The sequence below is a fragment of the Leuciscus leuciscus genome (assembly GCF_965113295.1).
Source record: "Leuciscus leuciscus genome assembly, chromosome: 1".
In the NCBI taxonomy this organism is placed as follows: domain Eukaryota; kingdom Metazoa; phylum Chordata; class Actinopteri; order Cypriniformes; family Leuciscidae; genus Leuciscus; species Leuciscus leuciscus.
Genome location: NC_138725.1, coordinates 63,989,041 through 64,015,643, shown reverse-complemented (window position 1 = coordinate 64,015,643; position 26,603 = coordinate 63,989,041). Strand labels below are relative to the sequence as shown.

The window sequence follows — 26,603 nt, the reverse complement described above, 5'->3', positions numbered from 1 at the left end:
AAACATATTTTTGTCATTTCATCTGAAGATCAATATTTGTGAGATTTAGTCAGGCAAACTGATCTAATTTCATTGTATTATGAAAGTTTGTGTGTGTCTGTTTCGTAAATGCGGGATTTGTGGACACATCAATGTTTTTAGATTTGTGGAGTAAAAGTTATATTTTTTATTTTGAAGTAAAAAGATCAAAAGTAGACCATTGGGGTAAGATGAGCCACCACAGAAGGCCCGAGTGGCATGTTGTTACTAGTGTTATCTTATCATTTTTAAATGTAATACTTATTGTAATTAATGGGGTTATAATTCGGTATTTCCATGAATTAGACATCTTTGCTTTTATCAAAACCTATAGGTTAGTGGAGTGAAATCATTCCATTTTTCATAGTGTTGCTATAGCATATCTTCAATTAAAATGTGAGCACTTAAATAATTAAATATTCATATGCCTGCATAAGTGATAGAATTATTTTACCTTTCAGATAAATCTCTTTTAATGAGATTCTGTTTTGTGTTGTCAGTTAGCCTATTAAATTATTCAACTAAATGGTCAAAATTAAATTTTAAATAGAATAGTTGATTTAGTATTTTACATTAATGACACTTAAAAATAAAATAAAAAAATAATAATATATATATATATATATATATATATATATATATATATATATATATATATATATATTAATACGATTTATATCAAAAGTCAGTACTGGGATAAGATGGCCTCTTTGAAAAAAAAGAAGTAAATTTTACAAACAAATGTCTCTATTTATTTCCTATAACACATTGGCTGATGCATCATCATCCTGCACATATTAAACTTATATCTAAATATGTTACAATTTAAAAGTAAAAGCACATTGTTCTTGTGTGTGTGTGGGGGGGGGGGGGGGGGGGGTCTTCCCCCATGTTCCCCCACATAAATATCTATTTTTTAAAGAAATGATCTTAGTTTATTCAATTTAGTTGCAAAAAGGCCTTGAGTTTTCGGCTATACGTTTATTTTTCCTTTTTTTTTTCCTTTATTTATATAGACCTAAATGCTTCATACACTGTAAAAAGCTTCATACATTTTCATGATTTGTCATCAGAACTTTTTATCTTTTGTCAAATCAACTTATAATTAATGTGCTTCAGATAACATAATATTTTGAGTTTAAATCTCCATTGTATTAACTCAAAATTCAATGTACTCAAAATTTACTTACTTTTTTAAGTTAAACCAACAATAATTGTTACAGTGATAAATAATAATAATAATAATAAATATTATTATTAGGCCATAGAAAAATATTACATAAAATAACGGAATAATTTCATGCGTTTTTAAACTTAATTTCTCTCTATAAATGTTTTCATATAATATTATCATATTTTTATCTTTTGTCAAATCAACTTATAATTAATGTGCTTCAGATAACATCATATTTTGAGTTTAAATCTCCATTGTATTAACTCAAAATTCAATGAACTAAAAATATATAAATTCAATCAAAATGTTCATATAATATTATCATCATCATTAATAAAATAACATAAAATAACAAAAGTAGCCTATGTCTAAAAGGCACAAGTACTCGGCTGAAACAGCATAACTATGGTCTATTTTGAACTATTTCCAGTTTCTTTAGCAACAGATCTAGTTTTTCAACATTCTTCGCATGGCGATGTCTGTCGTCACGAGTCAGCATGTTATCTTATGGGAGTATCGGTTACCTGTGTCAGTGTGTGTGTGTGTGTTTCCGAAGGCTGACGCTGTTCACCTCGTCCAGCATCTCAAAGCCAGTCGAGGCGATCCAGCTGGAGTTATCGAAAGCGGAGAGTCATGGATGAGGAGGCTCAGGAAGACAGCGAGTGTCCGGTGTGTTACGAGAGCCTCACGGACAGCGCCAGGACGCTCAGCTGCGGGCATCACTTCTGCCATGACTGCTTAGTGCGAACCCTGGTGAACACCACCCAGAACGGCTCCATTAAACGGGATGCTATCATCTGTCCTGTCTGCAGACACCTGACATTCATCACAAAGCACCACAGATTAACATTTTCCCTGGCTGAGGACAAAAGGATCGGAAGGACACTGGAAGTGCCACCCGTCCCCACTCCTGTGTTCCCAAGGAATTCTGTTCCCAGGTCTCATAGCGGAGGTCTCGGCTGTATCGGCAGGTGTCTAGGGAGGATTTCATGTAGACTGTGTAGACGAAGACTCGTCTGTCCTAAAGACGCTTCAGAGGTGTTCATCATAAGTGAGTTGGGTCGACCCATGACAGAGGGGGATGTTATTGACATTGGGATAGCTTCAGGCTTACAGAGGGACTACGGCAATAATGGACAGAGACTTTGCACCATCTCCTGCTGCCTTCTGATCTTAATGATCACTTTCACCTTATTGGCACTGGTGGCTGCCACACTTCCATGGGTTCTACTGGCATAAAGGCTCCTGAACTGCTGCCTCATGTACGATCAAACGCTTTAAGAATAGTATATATTCTTATTAAGCCACGCTTTCTGAAAAAGAGATGCATTGACTGGTTTCACTCAGTCACAATGAATGTTTTATGAAGAACAGACGGTTATTGTGGGATCATTTCCAAGGCTTGTTCTGACATGTCTTGGAGGGAGGCATGCTGGAGGTGGTTTCATTATAAAAACAAAGTCATTGTATAGTGTTACTTAATGGATAAACAAGTATTTTGTTCTGGATCTGAATCTACAAAGGTGTTCTTGAGCTTGGCACGCTTCCCCGGAGCTACTGAGGGGACGGGAGACGTTTAAACCTTGAGAAGCAAAGATGAGCTTGTCGTCTGGTTGACATTTGATCTTGGAGAAAGAAAGACCGTGGGATTCAGTTGCAGCTACCGTGGACACAGCAGGGTTGAGAATGGAGAAAAGGGAAGGGTGTGATGATGAGACTTTACTTTGAGCTTTTCTCGACTGCTTGCAATGCCTGGAAGGAATGATACACACACCCTCGCTTGTCCAGAAATTCTTGTAGCACGGGTTAGTGCTTAGATCCAGCCATGACATGACTAATACCTCACATTCTGCAGAAGTTATCAGTCACTACTTGATTGGAGGGTGTTTATGTCACATACCTGAACTGAACACACACTTGAACCCTTAAATATCTTCATGTGTACATGTTCGGACTGTAAGTGTGTCTTCTCCCAGAGGACAAATTTTATTGTTCAGAAAGTTTCTTTCATGGTTCAGGTGATGTAATGAATTTATCAGTTTTAAGCATTCAATTTGTTTAATGTTTCTCCTAAAAACAAATTTGGAACTTTTTAATTTTTTTATTCATTTATCTCATAGGGAAAGCGTTATAAGCACTAAACCAAACCAATCAGAGTTTAATCACAACATTACAAAAGTTTATTTAAAGCAAAAAAAAAGTATTTGAAAGTCAAACAAAAAGACAAAGGTATACAAGACTTTGTACAGTAGTGGCCAAAAGCGATGTTTGTTTTTAATGACCCTACAAGTTCGATTAAAATGTGAGGAAAATATTTTATATTTTTAAATATGCGGGGAGAACAAAACACTAAACTTAAGGTATTTATCTAACAAAATTATTTGGCAAAACAAAAGGGGGTAAACTACAGCTACAGGTTTTATTTGACTTTGCAAAAACAAATGCATAGAAAAACAAAGAAGCTCATAGGAAAAAGCATACATTGAAACATAGTCAGTTATTAATATCTGACGGTTCTCTTTTGCATGTGTTCATAATTTCTTTGTATGACAGCCTGGCAAAAAATTATATCTGCACAATTTTGCATGTTTCATTGCGTTATCACTAACAAAACAATTGACTCCAAGCACAACTACGCAAAAAATCTTTAACAAAAATTGTAATAATTTGAATAAAGGGTGAAGATGTCAATTTATTTCAAGGCCAGACATCACTTTTGACCACTTTACTGTACTTAACGATAAGTGAGGGAAAGAACTATATCCCATGAAGCACTGCGAATGACATAATCTAATAAAAACCGATGGAGAATTATAAAAGTATTAAAGTTGTTGATTATATCTAGAAACAAATAAGTTTATTGCAAAATATGCATAAATATTCAACAGTATTTTGAGAGCATAGGGAGATCGACTCGATTTGCGACATTCGCAGTGCTTCATGGGAGTGGGCGGAGCTAACGAGATGTTGTTTCGACTCTCTGATTGGTGTAATTTTCAGTACAGCATCATGGGTATTGTAGTTTTTCACCACAAATTCCACTGTTAAACAATTATTTTATGAAGAAATATTCTTAAAATATTAGATGAAATATTCATCTAAACATTATTAAGATGAAATAATGCAGGCTGACGGCTGCAGAAGAAGCAAATAGTGTCGATTAACAACATTGTCGCTCACAGTAAGGCTGTCTTTAAAGGTTTATAAGTTATCATTAAAAATAATTTTCCCTATGGAGAAAATGACTGGAGTTTTTACTTCCGGAACCCGATTGTTGCACTATATAGTCAACATTATTTGGAACTAGATGAGAAATGTGTGAGTTTCATATTGAGATAAACACCTGATTTGTCAAAGATACGCCAGTTTCAGACATCAAGCTTTTCAATTATTTCCCTTACAATCCTATAAAGGCATGCATGCCTTATATAATGTCAGGACATTGTTATTACAGCAGTTTGAGGTTAACATCACTTCTTAAAACACACAAAAGCACTTACACCAGAAGTATTATTACAAATGTAGAGTTTAATATATATCTATGTATTTCTGACATTCTGATAAGGACTGCGGCAGGCTTCACAGTACAGACTGTGTTCTTCCACTGATATGCTAAGCTGAGGAGGGTGATTTACAGGCAGGTTTGTACATTAGTTCGGTAAGCAGAGCTGGAAAGGGCTGTACATTGTTGGAAAATGTGCACTGATCAACCTTTAAAGTTCACACATCCCTGCTTCATCACTGACTCTCTTTATTATCTGGTATCATTTTAATGAACACACACACGATTATCTAAAGGGAATAATAAAATGCATTCTCTGTTCTGTCACTCCAACTTGCTGGCTTTAACCGGATGATGTAAATGGGCAATATATCAACCAAAATGTTCAATACAGATGATTGAAGTGTATTGAGAAAGAAATCAGATCTTTAGTTCAGTTTGTCTCCTTTATAAGATTTGTGGGTTCTTTGTCCATTCTGTTCTTTTTCAACATTTAATTGTATGCTGAGAATGTCACAGATAAATTAATAAATACATGTATCTGTATACATTATTGTATCTATCTGTTCATTTTAAAATGGTCTTTTGAAAAGTTATTCGAATCATACATTTCCTTGATTCAAGCAAGTAATGAGAGTCTGTTTGACCCTTTGCATGTTGATTTAACATATTTTGACTCGTATGATAATGCTTACAGTCCTCAATTAGAATTTAACACATCTTATAATTTAAACGTCTTTCTGCACTGATTTCCTCCCCACAATCAGTACATACAATGCAAAGAAAAGCATCTGGGTGAATTTCACAACAACATGTCCAGGTAAGGCCATTTCACTACAAAAAAAAAAAAAAAAAAAAAAAAAAAAAAACACTATTAAGATTTTTTGTTACATCATTGCCATGATAAGTGCATTAGAAATTACTGCAATACAAATGTTTTTGTTTTATTTAAATCTACATCAGTGAAGTACAAATCATACTACGATATAAATACAATTTAAATAATATATAATTTTTCATATTATAGATAGGTTTTTTTTTTCTCATTGCGGTAATGACATTTGGTTGTGAAATTGTGCTTAATTATCATGAATATTATTTAATGTAATAATTTAAGCTACATTAAGCTTCATGTTCTTTACAGGAATACAATTTCTTGTTTGTTTTCTTCTAATTTTGGGGTGAACTATGACCTTGACAGTTTTATGACATTCACCTGTGCAGATTCTGTGTCAAATCATCAGTTAAAATTATTTTTGTACAGTTCATCAGCTGTGATTCTTTAAAAAGTTCCATGGCTATTACATCCATTATGTTTTGAGTAAAAAAAAAAAAAAAAAAAAAAAAACTGAATCTGATGAAAGACTAGCTTAATTTACAGATCAGATTGAGGGTCCGTTTACATGACAAAGACGTACTAAAAACAGAAAAGTTTTTCGTTTGCGTTTTTAATTTATTTTGTATGCGTACAGACAACAACGTTGCCAAAACGATCCCCATTCAAACGGATCTGCGACTAAAACCGCTGTATTATTCATGCCAGGCCAGAAGATGGCGATGTCACTTTGTAAAGAAATACGATGCGCCTATAGACTGAACGCGTAACAGGCATGCGCATGACGTTACCGTTTTCACAAATACTCGTTTTTGTAGTTACACAGAGACGGTAGCGGTATTGCTTTCAAAAACTTCTACTTAGAAACCCATTTTCTGTTGGCGTGTAAATGAACAGCCAAAACGCATTAAAAAGTTTCAGTTTTTAGTTAAAAAAACGATGTTGTGTAAACGGCCCCTTAGATAACGTACAGCTGTGCCTTTTCATCTTAGAAAAGCGTGTAGTAACCGATGCAGTGTTGGAATGGGAATGAGAATGCATCTACACACTGTATAAAACCCCCCCACGTATTCATTAACAACAACATTAGCATTCATTATGATTGCTAACAGAGAGAGATGAGCAAAAGTTTTCATGTTCATAAAGAAAATAAACCATGCTTCTATTGCAGCTGCAATAAGGGGCCTTTACGCTAGTGCACTTCCAAGTATAGGCTAAATCACATTCAGTCAGCACACTCAAACAGACACAACGGCCTCCTCACAGAACACCGCGGGAAACGGCACAGACAGAACCTCACGTACGCACGAAACTCGCCGTTAGCTCCAGGTTATAAATACTGAATGTGAGGGCATCATTGTGTAATCACTACAACTATTACTCAGTCACCAATAATCATTAGACTATATTTCATCAAGAACACACACTGAGGCATATCACAGATTTCAGCAAAAAAAAGTCCTTTTGTCCCTGACGAACACCAATGCTTATTCAAAGAGAAAAACAGAAGCCATGGCTATCCACCGTTGGAAGTAGAGTCCTTCGTATATATCAACAGAGATTGTGTTGTGCCCATTCCTTCCACGGGACAGGAGTGAGCAAATGTTTCTTTGACCTTAATAAAGTCCTGCGTTTTTTTGAGTGTGTTTTTTTTGTGTAAAAGTTCAGACAAGAGAAATTGCAGCATCTGGTAGTCTCGTATAGTCTTGTTTACTGATGAAACAAATGGCCAGACTCGTGCCATCTCAGTGTGGCATCCGACTATGTGTCTGGGAAAAGCAATGAGACTCTGAAGGACTTAAGGGCCTGATATCTTTGAGATTACATTTCACAAAAAGGATCCCTGCCAAGTTATAAATCAGTATCTTTCCATTGATTTTATGGGGAGATACGCTATATAGTGGCCCTAAAAAGTATGTGGACACATTGTGGTTGTCAAACATTAGTGGATCATGTTGAGACTGTAGTTCATGTGATGAACGACACCAATGGGGAACTGACATTGTACATCCTCTAAAAACCACTAGTTGATTAAAAGTAATTGGGGGAAAAAATAAATATGGCTAGGTAGTTAGTTCTGAGAAAAGATCTAATATTTGTTTGTAGACATTTTAAGTGTCCAAAACATTTTAGGGCCAGTGTATTTTTGTTTATATAATCAGCCAGTTGCTATACAATACTAAGAATGAACAGATATACAATTAGTATAATCCGTCGGCGACTTATCATATTTTCTAATAATAAGTAGATTGTGTTGTTGATTAAGGCTGTTACTGATAAAGTTGGTTTAGGGATAAAATCTCTCTCGGGAGCAAGTCTACCTAAACTTCTGCCAAGTCTGCATTCATATTTCTACATCTAGTTCATGGCTTACAAAAGTGCAAAAAACTCACTTGCTATGTGAACCTGACAAAAAGTGTTCAGGGACAAAATAATACTTAGAACATTATCTCTATACAAGATAAATATGGCATGTCACATTTATGAATATATAACTCATATTTGCCTTTACATTTGTCCTCTCGTTGACGCTTATCTACACATCTTTATATACAGTATTGGTATATACATAAAGGATAGTGTGGCACTGCATTTGAAGCACTTTGGAGGGCATATGGATGCGGAAACACAATAGAAAACGCAAGGCAGTGCATTAGAACCGAACCAGTGGTTGATCTCAGTAGTGGCTGCCTAATGTCCTGATAATGAAGAAACACATTTGCAGAAACGTGTTCGCAGTGACCCATTTTAGCACAAGTACTGTTTCTGTTTTGTGGGAAAAGGGTGAGGAATTGATATTTCCAGGGTTCCCACACCTTCTGACCAAAGAATTTCCATGAAGAGTTGTTCCAGTTTCCATGATAAGGACTTTGAAATTGACTTCACAAACAGGGAATAAGTATAATGAGCATATAAAAAAAAAAAAAAAAAAAAAAATGCAGACTATAAAAAAATAAAAAATATATTTTAACAGGAATTTTAAAAATGTTATTCTTTTCCCATGACACAATTAATATTCCCTGATATTTTTCATGACTGTGGGAACCCTGGGTTTCCTACCTTGCTTTCAGACACTTTTTTATTTATTGAGTTTTTAAGAAAATACACTAATGCAGCAGTTGTCACTGTGTTGCTATTACTGTATTATGTGTGATTCTGGATAATGTTGTAGCGCAGATAAACGCACAAAATATTAATTGAATTGACCCTCCGCTAAGCTCCTTACCTCAGTTTCTATTACTCACTCTGTCAACCTTTACTGAATACCCCACACTGAAAAGAAAGTTGCTACCTTAAATTTTAAGTACAATCAACTTGGATGTTTAAGTCATTTCAACTTAAACTGACTTAAACTTAAACTTCAAATTAAACTGACTTAAAAAAAATTGTTGAATTCTGTATAACTTATAAAAATAAGTTTAAAATTGCTTAACTTATTTTGATTTTGAGTTAAAGCAATCTAAAAACATGTCATAACTTATTGATCATATAATTAATGTAATTTAAGTTGTAATTTAAATTAATGTAATATAAATGAATGTAATTTAAGAAATGACTTCAACATCCAAGTGGATTGTACCTACTTTTAGGTAGCAACTTTTACACCCTTTTACACCCTTTAAGGTAGCAACTTTTACACAAGATGTACACCCTTCGGGTACACCCTGAAGGGTGTACCCTCCAAAGTGAGAGCTTCGATGGAATGAAGGGTATAGGGACCACAAAAAAAACAAAAAAAACACATCTTTGCCGAGCCAATTAAAGATGTGCCGTAATCACATAATTGTGTGTTGCTTGTCTGTGCAAAGAATCATGGGAGCGAATGGCCCATTAGTTGTACTCTACGAATCCTTCATTTCGAAGGGCCCTTTTGAAGTGGCCAGTTTTGAGCACTCCGATTTGGAACCACCTTTCAATATGGCGGCCATGATTGTTCTCACTTCGAACTGCCCTTCTGAGGCGGATTTATCCAGTTTGGAACGCAGCCTAGATATGAGCACTTGTCTGATAATATAGTAGGTGGAAATTAGTTGCTAGGGCCAAAGAGTAGCAGTAGCATTTTAAGGCGAGGATTAGCGAAAGGCCAATTGGATTGGATTGCTAAAGTTTATAGTTTAGATTTGGAGAGAAAGAAATAAAAGAAAGAAAGAAAGAAAGAAAGAAAGAAAGAAAGAAAGAAAGAAAGAAAGAAAGAAAGAAAGAAAGAAAGAAAGAACTCAGCATTGCAAAATTAGACTTAAACATGCTATATGCCAAGTGACCCATAAAGAGCATGGCATCAACCCTGTAGGGAAAACAACGATGTCCCACTCTCATACTGTGAGGGTGGGTCTCAGTTCCAAGCCTTCAGCAAGATAAAGTTTATGAGGTTCCTTTAAAGTCTGCAGACTGCCCCCTATGTGCATTGTATTGTAATTGCAGCTCTGATAAGGCAGAAATAATAATAAAAAATCCATCCCAATCAAACAAAACCAACAACACAACTACAAAACGAAACAGACAGAATCGTTCAGAGAGAAACAGGTAACGTAACACAAAACTCCAGGTTCCTCCAGTGGCAATTTGAACAAAATCCATTCTGTTGCTTTTTATGGCACCTGTTGTGTGGTTGGCGTCTTCTCTAGTCTAGTATCCGTGACTCAGGGTTTGGCCAAGATGGGGTTCCAGTTGGGCCTCAGCAGAAGATGGCAAGTTCTGGGCGAAGTTGCTTGGTGGGCTCAGGGGTCATAGCGTGGTGCTTTGGCCCTCCTCCTCAGACACGGACTCCCCCTCCGGAGAGCTGACCGCAGCAAAGGAGCTCCGACATGGGCCCACCCTGAACTCGTCCAACAGGCTATCCAGATTGACATTGATGGAGGGAATTTCCAAACTGAAGTAATCTGCTACAGGAGCATGGGAAATGAGAGCAATGGCCACAAAAGTGAAGTGACAAGACATGTTTACAGTAAAACAGAGAGAAACGATGGAAATGGCGATGATGAGGATGTTGAAAAAACACAAGGAGAGAAAGCAAAAAGTAATTTCAGTTCCAAGGCCACTGTTAGAGGCGAAGTCAGCGAAGGGTGTTGAATGTGTGTTGCAGCAGGAGAGGGGCACATCAGACTGCTTCCTTGCATTCTACACAGGGATTCTTTCTGTCACATTGGGAAGGAAGGTGAAATAGGTTTCGTTTCATATATGAAGCCTGTAGTGCTTGCTCCTCCTGCTTCAATCTCTGCTATGCTCATAAAAATATAAAGTAATACATAAAGTTTTTAGCAATTTTTCAGAAAGTAAAAATAACTGAATCAGCAGTTCACCACAATCAGTGCTGGGGAATGTTACTTTAAAAAGTAAGGGCCGGATCACACAGAACGCGTTTTTGCTGTTAAATGAAAATGTTTCGCGGAATGTAAAAAAGTGCAAGGTCTAAAGACGCTTTTTCTTTTTTAAATTTGAACTTCTTTTAGTTTGAGTGCCGCCTTTTTAGAATGCCGTGTTATGCGTGAGATGCTGCAAAATGACAGCAACGGTCGAACACGTCTGTCTAGAGCGCTTACATTGAAAAACAATGAAAAAGCAGCACAGTGGAATGGCAAAACGAGTACTGTGTGAACGGCCCCTAAAGTGTTACATTTACTATGCTCCTAAAAAGTAGCTAATCCAGTTACATTGTTACCTTTTACAGAAAGTAACATGATATTTTGTGTTATATTGTCTCGCCGTCAAGAAGCCATCTATAACTGTGGTTTCCTGCTTGGCTTGCAGATGTTTGTATAAATTCTGAGGTATTTTTTTGCTGTGAAAAAGTATTTGTCCCCTGACATAATTTGCCTGCAACAACAAATATAGCATGAAACATGTCACACAATGACTGCATTAAATGTTTTTACACAGGAATTACAATAGCTGGAAATAATACATAACGCATTTGTCTCCATTTGTAGCATGTTACAGATTATAAGGTGGCTTTACTAAGCCTTTTATCCGCCAATGCACAGGATTTGGAGCCTTAATTTGACAGTGTAAAGATTTTTTTTTTTCAATTGTATCGGACAATAAGCCGAAAAGTAGTGTAACTTGTTACATATTACCGGTATGTGCCATTATCTGTATTTGTGTTACGTGTTACTTGTTTGAAAAAGTATCTTAGCGTAAACTAAAAAAGTAACACTACTTGCTACCTGACACAAAATTTTATTACATAATGTGTTACCTGTAACGCACATTACCTGTAACACAGGTTACCTGTTACGCACGTTACTTGTAACGCGTTACCCCCAACACTGACCACAATGACTAAAATACTCCACACATAGACAACAAGATGGGAGCAAATTGAAGATGTGGTAACATTAAGAACGTTGTCAGTGGACTATGTGGATTGGTGGACTGTATCTGATTGTGATGACCTCCCCTGTGTAAGCATGAGATGGACGCGGATGGCGTAGTCATGACTGTGCGAAGAACTGCCACCCTGTGATGGACTCGACTCAAAAAGAGTTTGGTTGGGTGTTTACCAATGTCCACCGATGCGGTGGTGAGGATATTAGGAGGGGGAATGGATCACGATGTGAGGTCAGGGCCAGAGACGTTGAAATGAACTTCATAAGCGACGATGTTGGCAAATATGTGGTGTTGCTCAGGAAAGTAAGGCCATAAGCCATGCACAGACCAGTCTCACACCATGCACAAACTACACTGACAGAATGAAGAAGCCAGAAGCAGTCCCGCGACTTGGAGAGAATGACAGAGCTGGAGAAGGAAGTGTTACGGTATGAGACAGAGAGCAAGGCTGCGGTAGGCCCCAGATTCAGCCACAGCACCAGGCCAGATGGTGTGAGATGAGGCTATGGCACGGGCACAGCAGGTTCTGGCTTACCCTAAATGTCCCCCTCACACTCAGCCCACACTCAGTCCCTGGCCTCACACAGCTGCAAGGTGCACAACGATGACAGGGGATAAAAGAGTCATACATCAATCAGTGCTCAGGAGAATGACTGACAGACACGCCTCACATGATAGAACATACAATCAGTGCCATACAGCGGGCCACTAGAATGATACAAAGACCACAGAACCTTACTTTAGGGAAACATTCGCACACTGAAGCTGAGAAAACAAGTAGGGCTCGTCCTGAAGGTGAAGTGTGTAATTTTTTCTTCTTCTAGGTTTTCTCAGACTTTCGCCATAAAGACGTGGATTCCTACTGAAATGATTGGATTTAGCTCACGCCAACAGTTGATGATTTACAGAAAACGCTTGCAAAATCTGCATGGGGAAATCTTTCACCCTCACATGTAATTCTCGTTTTACGTGGATTCCTATTTAAGTGACTGGATTTCGCCCGCGAAAATTCACTTAACAACTCTAAATGTGACTGCACTTTCAGTGCGAAAGTTGAAAGTAAAGCTAGCCAATTAAATTGGAGTGGATGATTTTCAGCAAGTGCTTGTTAATTCTTTTGTACTGTGTACACTACTCTGAAGAGTGTAAACTAAGTTTGAGTTGAGTCTGACATGTCCATCAGCTTCTTGCTCATGTAACAGCACGAGTTTGAGTTTGGCATTTAGTTTGTGGTGGGGCGGAAGGGTCGGTTTAAAACCTGAATGGAAACATTCATTTTTTTTACATTTCCGTTGGTTGTGCAAAAATTATAGCCTGGTTAAAACCAGACCATTCTCAGTTGTAACTGAGTTATGGTCTGGCAAAGCTTCATTAATAACTCATTTCCAAAGGGGCGTCACCAACAGACGTCGCTCAAATGCCGACGCAATTGGATAGACCTAAAACCAATCAGAGCGATCGGCATCGTGTAAAGCCATATGCTGCGTCCCAATTCGCCTAAGTTACACTACGCCATACTCTTTTTGTGAAGAAAAGGTATTTACCTTTGAATGTGTAGCAAAAAAGTAGGCAAGCTTTGGGACATACTACTTCGTCATCTTTATCGGACGGATCTGTCGCGTGCGTCCTGTCACGTAAACTGCCCTGTCAATCATCTTGTCACAATTAAAATCCTCTATTAAATCTAATTTAATTTCCTACCGTTTCGGAGAGAAATGTAGCAGCACGTTCATCTGCCAGTGGGTCTTTCATGGAGACTGTCCTCATGTGTTTGCAATTTGAATATAATAATGCATTTAAAAGTTGCCAGTCACCAACGGACGTCGCTCAAATGCCTCTGGGCGCAATTGGATAGACCTAAAACCAATCAGAGCGATCGTCATTGTGTAAAGCCCGCCCCAACGTTTCTGACTGGTGCCGCGATTTCGACGGATTAGAAATGGGCTTGAATGAGCTCTTTGCCAGACTACTTGCAGAGCAAATCTAAATTTGCCGGAAGTTGTCTGGGTTTTCCCAGGCTACAAAAATTACACACTTCACTTTCTAGTAAAATATATGCTACTGTACATCCCTGGGTTTTGAGTGAATTCCCTTTGTTTCCACTTCTTCACAAGTTATAGAGCTAAAATATAATCATAGGAATTAAAAAAATAATGATCATAGTGTACATCTCAAAGGCAACTGAATCTATGGGTGCCCCATATTTAAGACAAACAAATCTCTTCACATTTCATAGGGGATCTGGCTCTTTAAAGTCCATCGCTTGCGTAGGACGGAGAGACAGACAGTTTGAGAGAGGGACGCTGGACTCCCACTCGTGATGTTGCCACTGAGGCATGTTTACCTGTGGACATGCTCTCTCCAGGGGACAATCCGTCAAGTAGACCCTGCTCCAGGGGCTGGGGGACCGTAGGAGGGACGGTGGGTGGCTGGGGAGGGGGTAGGCTGGGTCTCTGCCTGGGCTTTGGGGTTGGCCTGGACTTTGTGAGCGTACCAGTCAGAGAGGGTGGCGAGGACAACGTATGGGGTCCCCCTAATGGGGTCTGGCCAGGGGAAGAGGTGAGCGCGTGTCCAGTGGGACAGCCCAAACCGTACGGGGAGGGGGTGCTTGGGGGAGTGGGGGACAGGCTAACCGGAGACGGCTGACCTGTGGATTGGTCTGACATCCCCCCCGACTGGCAGTAGGGAATCTTGGGCGGCACAGGGGCCAGTTTCTTAGACGCTGTAGGGAGAGAGATAAGACAGAGTCAAATGCATGCAAGTAGCTTTTACACCACGACCCCGTTTAAACCTGGCGTTAACATCTGTTTTGGGTGAAGCGTGAATTATGTGCAATGCGTCTTGGGAATTTGTTTTCAAGTATTCATTACTTCAATGAGCTCATTATTTCTGCCTTAAATCATTACAATTTAAATTAATAAATGTTCAGCTAACTGTGATTTCTATATGTACATTTCTGAAATACATAACTTAGACCGTTACCTCTGATAACAGATCACTCTAAATTGTAATGTGTAATTTCCAGTAAAGCTGCTCTGAAACGATGTGTATTGTGAAAAGCGCCATACAAATAAATGTGAATTGAATTAAATAAAATAAAAAATGTCATGATGTAATTATCAAATAAAATGAATAGAATTTTCCTTTCACCTTTCATGCATGTGTGTACACATCTCAATCATTATTTTCATAGTTTTAAAAAATATATTTTATATTATATTTAATCAATACTTTATAGTTAGAAGTATTTTTTAAATGATAAATAGATATCATTAAGTTTTGGGGGAGTTATTAAAAAAAATGTCTTGCTCATTATTTTTTGAAGACTTGAAAAGCAAAATTACATCTCACGTTTAAATCTTGTTTTCTTTATAAAAAAAATCTAAATTAAGTGTTTATGCTTAAAACAAGTTTTTTAGTTTTTTTACTTAATATCTAAAGTAATTTTCCTTCTCAAGTAAATTAATCTTGACATTAAAAGGACAAATGTGACCAAATCAATGAAGACATGTATACGTTGATCTGTCTGATCACCCAAGTCAGATGTTATACCAGTTTTAAAGAGGATTTTATCTCTACATGAAATTTTATAAAACCATTAAAGAGGAACCCCACTGGGACGAACCATTGCGTAAGGTGTGAGGACTGTGCTCGGCCGAGTGGGGAGACTGGCTGTTGCTCTGCTGACCGCTGACAGGGGGCACTGTTGCTCCTGCCGCCTGCACAACCTTGTGGCCAATCACAGGAGAGAGCTCCTTGCTCTTCAGTGTGCTGGAGAGAGAGACAAACATGACTGACTGCCATCAGTCTGCAGTGCACACACCATATTATTAATGACAAGGACCCCTCATGTCCCCAATCATCAAAACTAAAGTGCTAAACAACATCCTGCCGGTTTTGATTGTGTCTGAAAAGACCTTGACAAAGCATTGGCATAATTGATCTGGGAATCGAACCCATGTTTCTGGCACCATGCTTAACCAGATGAGCTAAATATAGAAGCTTGTTTCTGCCACAGAATATATATATATTTTTTTTTTAATGCCACAATTCGGACTTTTTTTCGGACTTTATAACTCACAATCGTGAGTTTATATCACGCAATTCTGACTTTATTTCTTGCAATTGCGAGGTTATAACTAGCGAATTCAGAATGTTTATATATATATATATATATATATATATATAAACTTGCAATTGTGAGAAGTCAGAACTTTGAGATAAAAAGTCACACTTATCTTTTATATTTTTTCTTCTGTGGAAGAAACAAGCTTCCATTGCTAAAAAAAAAAAAAAAAAAAAAAAAAATGCAACAAAATATTTTTGTTGCTACTGTAAATTCTCAGATAACATGAAGGAGATTTTAAACATCCACAACTAAAATCTGCTTTCATGTGAGTGTAATGTTTTTTTTTTTCTCCAAAGACATGTGAAGGTGGATTTTCTCATCCACATCAGCAGGAGAGGGATTGAGTGTCCTTGCCCAGCAAACACACACACACACACACACACACACACACACACACACACACACACACACACACACACACACACACACACACACACACACACACACACACACACACACACACACACACACACACACACACACACACACACACGCAGCATGTATCTTTAATATGACTGAGCATGTGAAGCTTGTTTTTCACTCTGACAGCTCTATTCAGGCGCCTCTCTGCTAAACTCTAGGGAAGATGCATCTATATGCACACATGGACACAAGTCGTCCACATATATCTGTGCAGACATGCAGAGAACGCCTCTATGTGACTATGTTTGAAATGAATCCGTCACATCTAAGACTCAATCTCTGCAGTTCCCTTTCCCTGAGACTTGTGAATGAAGGCTCACAAGGGTATATGGGGTGGGGAACTTGTACCATTGCAATACACAGTCAACATCATTGGTAAAATGTCCGTTTTGAGGCTAAGCGCTCCTAATAAAGATCTTAGATTGATATTTATTGCATTGATGGAGTCTGCATGTGCAGAAAGCGATGGGAATTCTTGTTATTCCATTGACATTCCTCCAACCCTTCAAACAACTCGGGACACTGATGGTCCAAAAAAAGAGCATTCATATACACAATTCCCACCTCAATTAAATTTGTGGCCTAAATTGCTGTGAAACGTTTGAATTCTAATTTGATTTGGTAAACGTTGTTTCATTTTCCAGTGCAGCTGTCAAATTCAGATGGCTACTCAGTAGGGAAGACTTAAATCTTGCTCAAATTACCACATTTTAAGTGGCCATTTCAAGTGTCTATTGCTTTGTTCCAAAATTCTAGTGAGTTATCGCAATGTAAAAACACGTTGTTAAAACGTATTGATCATATAATGTTTTTTTACAGTGTGAACAAAACGTGTAAGAATTATAAACTTTTGTTGGTGCTTATTTTCTGCAACGATCCAAAAGCCATTGGAAAAATCCTGGCTTTTTGTCGGGGGAACCAGGCCCGTGTGATGCTAACTTTCAGGTTGGCCTAAAGTTAACCAATATAATCACTGGGGAGCTATAGCTTCAGATATTACCATAATTATAAGCTAAAAACTTATAAATGGAAGTTTAATAAATATCAATGGAACTTCTCAGTTCTGAGTAAATGTAAGTGCCTTTACAATTGCAAGAGTTCATTGCAATTCATTTTGGAAAGTAGTCCTTACATTTCTATTTTCCAACGCTATCTTATAAGGCAGAACAGATCAGTTTCCCCGTGTTTGTAAGAGTGTTTGTGTTGCGTGAGCGCCTATGATGACTAAAAGAGCTTAGGTGGGCAGCGCATTAGGGTTTGGAACAGAGATGCTGGTGTTTACGTACTTGCACATCTAGTATGACTATCCCAGTGAGCAAACAGACCTCATGACTCAATCAATACATTCATAAGCATCCATGTCACCATGTGCTGCTCCATCCACGTACTTATTTCTAGCAGGGGAATTATAGTTCAATAAAACTGACACTAAAACTAAAACCAACCAACTGAAATAAAATAAAATAAAAAAGCTTAAACATTACTCATTTTAATTTAATAGGGTTAAGTTGAAGTAAAAAAAAAAAAAAAAACTAAAGTTATAAGTTATTATATACATTTTATATATATTTTTTATATATTTAATATTATTAGTGGTCAAATCAATTAATCGCGATTAATCGCATTAAATATATAATATGTGCATGTGTGTGTGTAAATGTTTATATTAGAAAAAATATATATATACACACACACACACACACACACACACACACACACACACACACACACACACACACACACACACACACACACACACACACACACACACGTACGCATACATACATACGCACACATATATATAACTTTTATTTTAGATGCAATTCATCCCAAACTATTGATTTGACAGCACTAATAATAACTAAAACTGAATTTAAAATCTATAAAAACTTTATAGATATACATAAAAAAATTAAAAAAACTACCAAAGATGAAGAAAAGAAAAACTAAATTACCAACATTTTTAAAATGACAACAGAAAATACAAAAATGAAAACAGATAAAAAACTACTAAAAATGACAAACCACAAAATTACTGGAATCTAACTAAAATGAAAATGGAAAATACAAAAATAAAAACTGATTCAAAATATTGATATAAAGTATATAGACATATTTGAAGAACTACAAAAAATTACAACAAAATGACTAAAACCATTAGTTAACCACAACCAAAATTAAAATGAGAATGCAAAAATAAAAACTGATTCAAAACATTAATAAAAACCATAATGGTATTTCAGTGCTACTACAATAACACTGATTTCTATTTGAAGGATACACTTTCGCTAAAGGCCAGTGACATCATCGGTTGCTAGGCAACCTCAGGCTTCCCTGGACAATGACAATGTTACGGAATCTGTGTGATGAGGCTGAAAAAGCAATAACGTCACAAAGAAAGTAAAAAAAAAAAAAAAAAAAAACGTGATGGAGCCAGTATGGAGTGATCTGAGGTGAGCGCTCAGACAGTGTGGGGAGCCCTGGTGGACGTCACAGTGTGTTGCGAAGGCAGGGTGGCCGCAGGCAGGTGGTATTTACCTAGTCAGCCTGGGGGGTCCTCTGTCGCGGGCACATGGACAGGCGGCCCACGGCGGGGGGGCGGAGGAGGGGAGGCTAGGGGGGTTTCCGAGGGACACGTCGTGGCGGGTCAGCACGAGAGGGGTTTTAATGTAGAGGGGTGAGGCATTGGCGTCAGGCGGAGCGGCATGCGGGGCGTCACACACTGGGCCGTGTTTGGGAAAGTGCAGGCAGCTAGGCTTGGGGTTGGAGTTGATATCGAGTGAGGAGGAGGAGGAGGAGGAAGAGGAGGAAGGAGGTGGCAGGGGCAGGGGCAGGGGCAAGGGTGGGCCGAAGCCGGCCCAGCGCAGGGGTGGAGGCGGGGAGCTGGGAGGCTGCGACTCGGGGCCGGGGGCCACGGGCCGAGCGCAGGGAGGGGGTTTGGGGTAGAAGTGGTGGGAGGACGAGGAAGGGTAAGGAGGGGGTGGCCGCTCCTCCACGTGGGACGCATAGACATGTGAGGAATCCGGCCGATTGGGCGACACGTCGTCTGAGCTGCAGATATTGGAAACAATAAAGAGCAAACACAGGAGAGAGAGCTCTGGTCAACTGCACACGGATGGATGTTGAGCTCCAGCTGTGGCTCGCTGGCGTTATACAATACTGATCACACTCTCAGGATCCTTCGGTCCGCATGTTTGTCTCAAGCTGGTATGAGCATTTAGCCAGTTTAGCGCACGGCAATGAGCAACAAGTTTAGCAAACAGCAAGCGTAGCAACGAAAAACAGGCGCAAGGAAACGCTTCCATCTCCGTTGGGAGGAAAAGCACAGCAATGCATTAAAATGGAAAAACTGAAAATGACCTTGTGTCTGCGCACTGCACCAAGGGAAAAAACAACCAAACATCAGAGAGAGTTTGGTGAATATGCAATAATCTATCTAGAGCTGGCGCTTAAACCAAGGTCTCCAAATGTGATGAAAACCCAGAGCAGTTAAACACAGACACAAAAACCCTTTCATTGCCTGAAAGAGTGTCAGAGGAGGGGAGGTAAGCCAGTCAAATCATCAGCCATCGCAAACCCTAAATGCAATGACTGAACCATGGCGTGACCTTCACTTCGTTAATGTATGATTTACATATGGGCTTATGGGTAGAGTTTTAGTGAAATTAAATGAATGGGAACAGCAAGAATGTCTTACATTCATGAGATAAACTGTTCCGAACTGTGACATTTTAACCTCACTAAATGATATATATATATCGGCCTGTACACACTGCCAAATCCAGATGTGATTCCTCTAAATTATCGTTTTGGGTGTGAACAAAATACAGGAGTCACTACTGAAATTGCAAATGAGAAACTGTAAATATATTTGTAATGTCTTTTTGTAAGAGTTTATTGCAATTGAATTTTGGGAAGTACTTACGTTTCCAAAACTATCATATAATGCAGATTAAATCCCTTTTATATTGTTTGGAAGAGTCTTTATGTTTCGAGAGAGCTTGTGATGACTAAAATAGCTACTGTACCTAGGTCGGCATCATTAAAAAAGCCTTTACTGTCACTTTTGATCAATTTAATACATTCTTTCTAAATAATAATTACTCTTTATTTTGATGGTTCATTTAACCCGTTCTGTTGACTATAAGTAACGTTGCACCTACATGTCTACTAACTCTCATTAGAGTATTAGTATAGTATTAGTAGACTGGTAGGGTTAGAATAAGTTGACATGTAGTTGCAGAGTTACTTATAGTCAGTAGAATGTCTGTTGGGGAGTATCAAAATAAAGTGTTACCCCCTTACTGACCCCAAACTTTTGAATGATAGTGTACCCGTTTCACAGACTTTTTCTTGTCCCGCACCAGAAGAAGAGAGACTCGCATTTTGCATGGGCTTTTAAGGCAAGACACTTCAGGTGAATACGGTAAAAAATTTAACTAATAGATATCACGATAGCACTTTATTTTACAGTCCCATACTATGTACTTTTTATAGTAATTGCAATAACTGGGTAATAACTACGTACTAATCCTGAACCTACTCCTAAATCTAACTTTTACCCATGTAGTTACCTTATATTACCCAGTATTATCTTAGTACACTGTAAGTACACGTACTGTAAAATAAAGTGCAACCGATATCACCATGAATTCCCTAGTTGATTAATTGCAGTACATGAACATAATTGTTTTGTATTACACGTTTTCTGCTTAAATGTTATGCTTTAATATACAAAAGAAGCATTATCTAGTTAAATATGAAATTTGAAAAATATTCCAGAACAGAAATTGGAACACTGGATAAAGTCAGGTTTCATTTTGTGGACATATCTCCAATTTGTCCACAAAATTATGCTTTGTTTGTCCACACCATAGACTGTAAAAAAAGACTATTGCACACTAAAAGGTCCACACTATTTCTCCATAAATTAGAAAATACTGTCAATAGGCAGAAAAAAAAAATACACTGTTTTTCACCATGTTTTTAGGAATAAAATGTTATATCAATGAGGTGAATTATATATTAACAACCCTTCTGTGAAAAAAAACGTTAAATTATTGATAGTTATAAAGATTTCTGACTTGATGCATGAGAAGAAAAAAAAAAAAGGATTTGAGAAAACAGCCTTTGTAGTGTAATCGAAATCTGCAGATGCAAATAGATACAGTGTGATAAAAAAAAAAAAAAACTTAAATGTGTATTTTGGATGTTTTCTTTCCACTAACCTGAAAAGAAAACAAGTTATGCGAAGAGTCCAAAATCAGAGCAGTGCATTAGACACAAAAAAAAAAAAAAAAAAAAAAAAAGTTTTTTGCCTGTAGTGTCTTGCCTTATTTACTGTACATTACAAGAACTAGTTGTTGGGGTTAGTTCTGTACACACAGCACAGATTTAATGTAAATGTGATTAATTCAGTTGCAGAATGCGGATCTCACTCTGGAAAACTGTGTGTACAGAAAAGGATGGAGGACTGGCAACTGTATTCAACTGCAGTGTGTACGCGGCCATACTGACTGCACTACGGAAAGAAAAAAGAAATGACGTCTATTTATATAGACTCGGTGAGGCAAAAATAAAACGGTAAGTACAACGAGAAAAGCATGAAAAAGCAGAGGAAATGTCATTAATACACAAATGCAGGGAAAGCAAGAGAGTTAATCGCTGAATGGAAAACAATGATGTCACAAGTTAATTCTACTGTGAAATGCATACACAGTACATTGAAATGACAATGGAAAACAGGTAGAGGATCACGTGTTGTTGTTGTTGTTGTTTTTACCTGCCCCTGTCTCCAGGAGGGGGGGTGGGGATTGGAGATGTGGCCAGCTCACCGGGCTGTTCAGAGATCAGCGTGTCCGCAGGAGAGCCGGGCGGTTGTGCGCTGGGAGGCGTGGACGAGGATTTGCGGGACAGCGTCGAGGTACTTTTGCCCTTCACCCACGATGTGTCCATCACTCTGACACCCACACTGCCCACAGAAAGACCACAACTGAGTCAGTCGTAAACAAAACACAACATCTAGATGCACTGCACTGAAGTGGTAACCCTCCTAATCATTACATCAACTTGTGCGTTGTTACATACAAGCCAGCATGGGTCATTATCTTTGAGAGCAAAAACAGATGTGGTGAAGTACAAAGTATTTCTGGAACATACATTCAAAATATTGTCATTTATTGCAGATGCCAGATGTGATCAACCCTCAATTATGATCATGTATATTCTTATAAAAAGAAACACCGTTTGTCGTTTAATAATTGATGTCAGAGGGTTAAACACTTTATAGTAACTTTTATAGTTAAAATTAACATTAATTATTGTAATTATTACAATATATTATGTAAAATATTTTTGTTTTCAATTTTGATTCATACTGTATTCAACATTGTTTAAAAGTTTGGGGTTGGTAAGATTATTTTAATGTTTTTGAAAGAAGACTTATGTTCACCCAGGCTGAATTTATTTGATAAAAAAAATAAAAATGCAGTAAAAACAGTAATATTGTTCAATATTATTACAATAATTTCAATGTATTTTAAAATGTAATTTAATTCTTTGATATCAACGCTGTATTTTCAGCATCATTACTACAGTCTTCAAATAATCCTTTAGAAATCATTCTAATATGATGATTTGATGCTCAAGAAACATATATTATTATCATCAATGTTGAAAACAGCTGTGCTGCTTAATTAATTAATTTTTTTTGGAAACCGTAATACATTTTTTTCAGGATTGTTTGATGAGTAGGAAGTTGATTACCTATTGTAACATTATAAATGTCTTTTGATCAGTTTAATGCATTCTTTAAAAAAAAATTACTGACCCCAAACATTTGCAATAATAACGCAAGGGACGTTAATTAAAGGGATAGTTCACCCAAAAATGAAAATTCTGTCATCATTTACTCACCCTCAAGTTGTTCCAAACCTGTATGCAGGGCTCCAGACTAACTTTTTGCCTTGGTTGCACTGGTGCGCCTAACTTTTTTATTTAGGTGCACCAGCACAAAATTTGGGTGCACCCAAATTTTCCTCAGCTTGCGTCACCTTTAACGCCACAAATTCAAGGTCACCTTTTTATCACGCTCTATATACATTCATATTATGTAAATGATTTTAAACAAGAATAAGGTGTAGGTAAATACTTTTTTTATTTGAAGCACAATTTTACTGTAGCCTATATAAAAATAAAAGTCTTTTTTTTTAAATAAAAAATGTTTAAAGTGTTTCACTGAGCTGCCAAACAAACTATTTTGAGTCTCTAGCTCAGACGCGGTAGGCTCTACCTCCGTCTCTGAGTCGGATGCCATCTCCGACGAAGGACCAGGGCTTGGCATCTTACCAGGGACTGGGGAGAATGGTGGCTGAAGTAGCTCCATGTCTGGGCTGTTGTCGGAGCATTGACCGGGGAGTAAAGGGTTTTAACGGTATTCCTACTCTTACCGATACTGCTTATCGATCCGGTACTTTAACTGTATTCTTATCGGTTCTTTTTGTTTTATATATATATAATATTAAACAAAGATAAACAATAGATAAAAAAAAGATAAACAATTAAACAAAGATACACATTATATAGGCCTACACAGTGCTTTAATTTCAGTAAGGTCTACTAACATTACTCTTCAGGTATGGCCTAAAAAGAAATCTAATAAAGTAATCAAATGAAAAATAACACTGCGTAATTTTTCATAAATAAATTAATGCTTAATAAAGCTGAAGTTATTCTTTCAAGAGCTTTGTAGTAATTTTTCTCTTGTTGTTTGATTCGCAGGAATGGCGCAATCGTCCGCATGTTTACTAGACTGCGGCCCCTTTAAGACCGAGTGCACGTCTGATGCATCATATTCTCCCAACTATTTCGATAACTACGTCCATTTAAGACATAAACTGTTTTTAGTGAATCTCCAAGCCGGTCATTTTGACATACTTTTGTGTACATTTGATCGTTTAGACGCGCACATGAAACCCAAAGTAGGCTATAATTTGCTTGTCTTGGTCTCGGTTTCGGAGCGCGCGCCGCCTTGCGAACATGCATCTCTTATGCAGATTTTTGTGCTTTTAATAGCTCTTTTAATTATTTAACGCGTCCCGCAAGTTAGCAACAGTAACTAGACTGCATTTTACAACAATCACCGATCGTGCTGATTCTGTCGTTAGGTTTGAGTTTTAGGGAGAAATGACAGTGTAATGCTGCGAAGGAAAGAAGTTGCACTAGATAGAATGCGGCTATAGTTTTTAATGGTTTTACCTCAATATATTATTTTTTATAATCTTTGGAAGCCGAAATCTAAAATAAAATCAGACTAATATCACAGACCTTAAGTGTAACCAGGCTTAGGCTACGTTTGAATGTTTAATTCTGTCCCGTCATCACTCATTAAGCGTGAGAGAAGAGTGTGAGTTCCCAACTTCCCATGAGTGTGAGTTCCGTCAAAGGAGAACAAACGATTAGTTCGTGGAGAGGCAGCGGATGCGAGGACGTTAGGTGCACCGGTGCGACCTAGGAAAAATGTTAGTCGCACCCTTACAAAAATTGGTCGCACTCTAGAGCCCTGGTATGAGTTTATTTCTTCTTCTTTGTGTTCAGCAGAAGAAAGAAATTCATATGGGTTTGGAACAACTTGACGGTGAGTAAATGATGACAGAATTTTCATTTTTGGGTGAACTATCTCTTTAAAGGCACACTATGCAAGATTTGTACTTTAATATAACAGCTTCGAAATCATTTCGCCGCTGGCAAAACCAGCAATGCAGATTTGAGAGGTGGCGCCCCGCCAAATCTCGCGAGAATCACGACTTGCTTTACGGCACGACGTCACGTACATCAACAACATATGAAGCAGCCTCTATGGAAGACACTAGCATGCATGAGTCGACGAAGAAAAAGAAGAAAGCTCGGTCGGAAGAGTGCCGAGACGGCTCTGCGTGAGTGGTATTTACGACAGTAACGTTAAATACAAGTACTCCACAGAGACTCTAGAGGTCGCTGTTTGAGAAAAACGGAAACTGCATAGTGTGCCTTTAAGTTATAAAAAAAATGGATCCCACTTTATATTAGGTGTCTTTAACTACTATGTACTTACATTAAAAAAAATTAGGTACAATGTTGTATTGTTAAACACTTTTGCTGCTATTGAGGTAGGATACGGGTAAAGAGAGTGGCGCACCGTTTATTAAATTTTTTTCAGTTAAGACTACATACTGATACAGAATATCTGTGGAAGTGTTACTAGTATCTGATTTCGCAAATAGTTGGTTTCTGAATACAAAAAATGTCAACACGTAATGCACTTGCTCTGCCACTAGTTTTGGATGAAGAGATGTGCTTGTTGTTGTCGTTTGTTATTGTTGTACAAGCAGAATGTGGCGGTTGGTTGGTGTGGTATTAGTCCCGCCCCTCCTCCACTGTGATTGGGCGGCCGGGTAAAAAGTGACAGTGATGTGCACTGCGTTTTACCCAAACTTGAACATTCTTCAACTCTCGGCGACTGGTAAAAAAAAATGCAGAAGCGATTAAGCGCTCAGGGTGAAATAGATACTCAGCACTTCATCTCGCTGCTGTCTTTTTTAAAATATGCAGTGCTCCCATTGAAAACAATTGGGAAAATAATACGCTAACCCCAAGAAAGAAAGAAAAAACGCTTTGATGGACAAACAGCCTATGGGAAGGGACAACAGTGATGTAATTACAGAAATCAACTACACCTGTAATTACATGCAGGTATTTTTTAAGATATAAGTACAATGTAAAAGTATATATGCACACAATATGTCCATTGCATCAAGTGATTTATTTAAATGTAAGTACATTGTAGTTAAAACACAATATAAATTGGGACCAAAGAAAGAAACCCCACAGGATTACAGAAAATGTGGTGGACAGTACCTTTGAATTTTCCTAATGCTGCATTAAGTGAAGATAAAACAATGATTTTAGAGGAAACGCAGTGTGTTTACATGTCTATAACAAGGAAATGACACGGAGACAGGGAATGACAGCTGAACGATGAACCATGTAGAGTGCAGTGGGGGACATGTGTAGTTTGACAGTGTTTGGTGGATCAGGGCAGTCCAGAGGTGAGAACATGTCAGTCTAAATGAGCAGCTGGCACTCTTTCCTGCTGCGACACCATTAAGCCTCATTTACTGTAATTGCCTTTACCCCGGGAGCTGTGGACATAAACAAT

The 26,603-nt window shown here is 37.9% G+C and overlaps 2 protein-coding genes across 10 annotated transcripts in view; one reads left to right on the top strand and one right to left on the bottom strand.

Moving 5' to 3' along the window:
- Positions 1 to 1,716: 1,716 nt before the first annotated feature.
- Positions 1,717 to 4,077, top strand: LOC309480025 (RING finger protein 222). The gene has a single exon (XM_082144372.1). The coding sequence runs from the start codon at positions 1,826 to 1,828 to the stop codon at positions 2,429 to 2,431; it is 606 nt and encodes a 201-aa protein (XP_082000498.1). The 5' UTR covers positions 1,717 to 1,825; the 3' UTR covers positions 2,432 to 4,077.
- Positions 4,078 to 4,700: 623 nt separating this feature from the next.
- Positions 4,701 to 26,603, bottom strand: part of arhgap44a (Rho GTPase activating protein 44a) — a 76,907-nt gene continuing 55,004 nt past the window's right edge. Inside the window, exons 17-23 of one of the 9 annotated variants that reach the window (XM_082142107.1) lie at positions 26,303 to 26,320; positions 22,191 to 22,379; positions 18,947 to 19,459; positions 15,482 to 15,627; positions 14,201 to 14,578; positions 12,392 to 12,443; positions 10,274 to 10,412 (exon numbers count right to left, since the gene is read on the bottom strand). In XM_082142107.1, the coding sequence (XP_081998233.1) occupies positions 12,436 to 12,443; positions 14,201 to 14,578; positions 15,482 to 15,627; positions 18,947 to 19,459; positions 22,191 to 22,379; positions 26,303 to 26,320 (1,252 nt within the window). In that variant the 3' untranslated portion in view covers positions 10,274 to 10,412; positions 12,392 to 12,435. Of the gene's footprint in view, positions 10,413 to 12,391; positions 14,579 to 15,481; positions 15,628 to 18,946; positions 19,460 to 22,190; positions 22,380 to 26,302; positions 26,321 to 26,603 lie in introns of all 9 variants that reach the window. The other 8 variants (XM_082142108.1, XM_082142105.1, XM_082142109.1 and 5 more) reach the window with 8 other exon arrangements.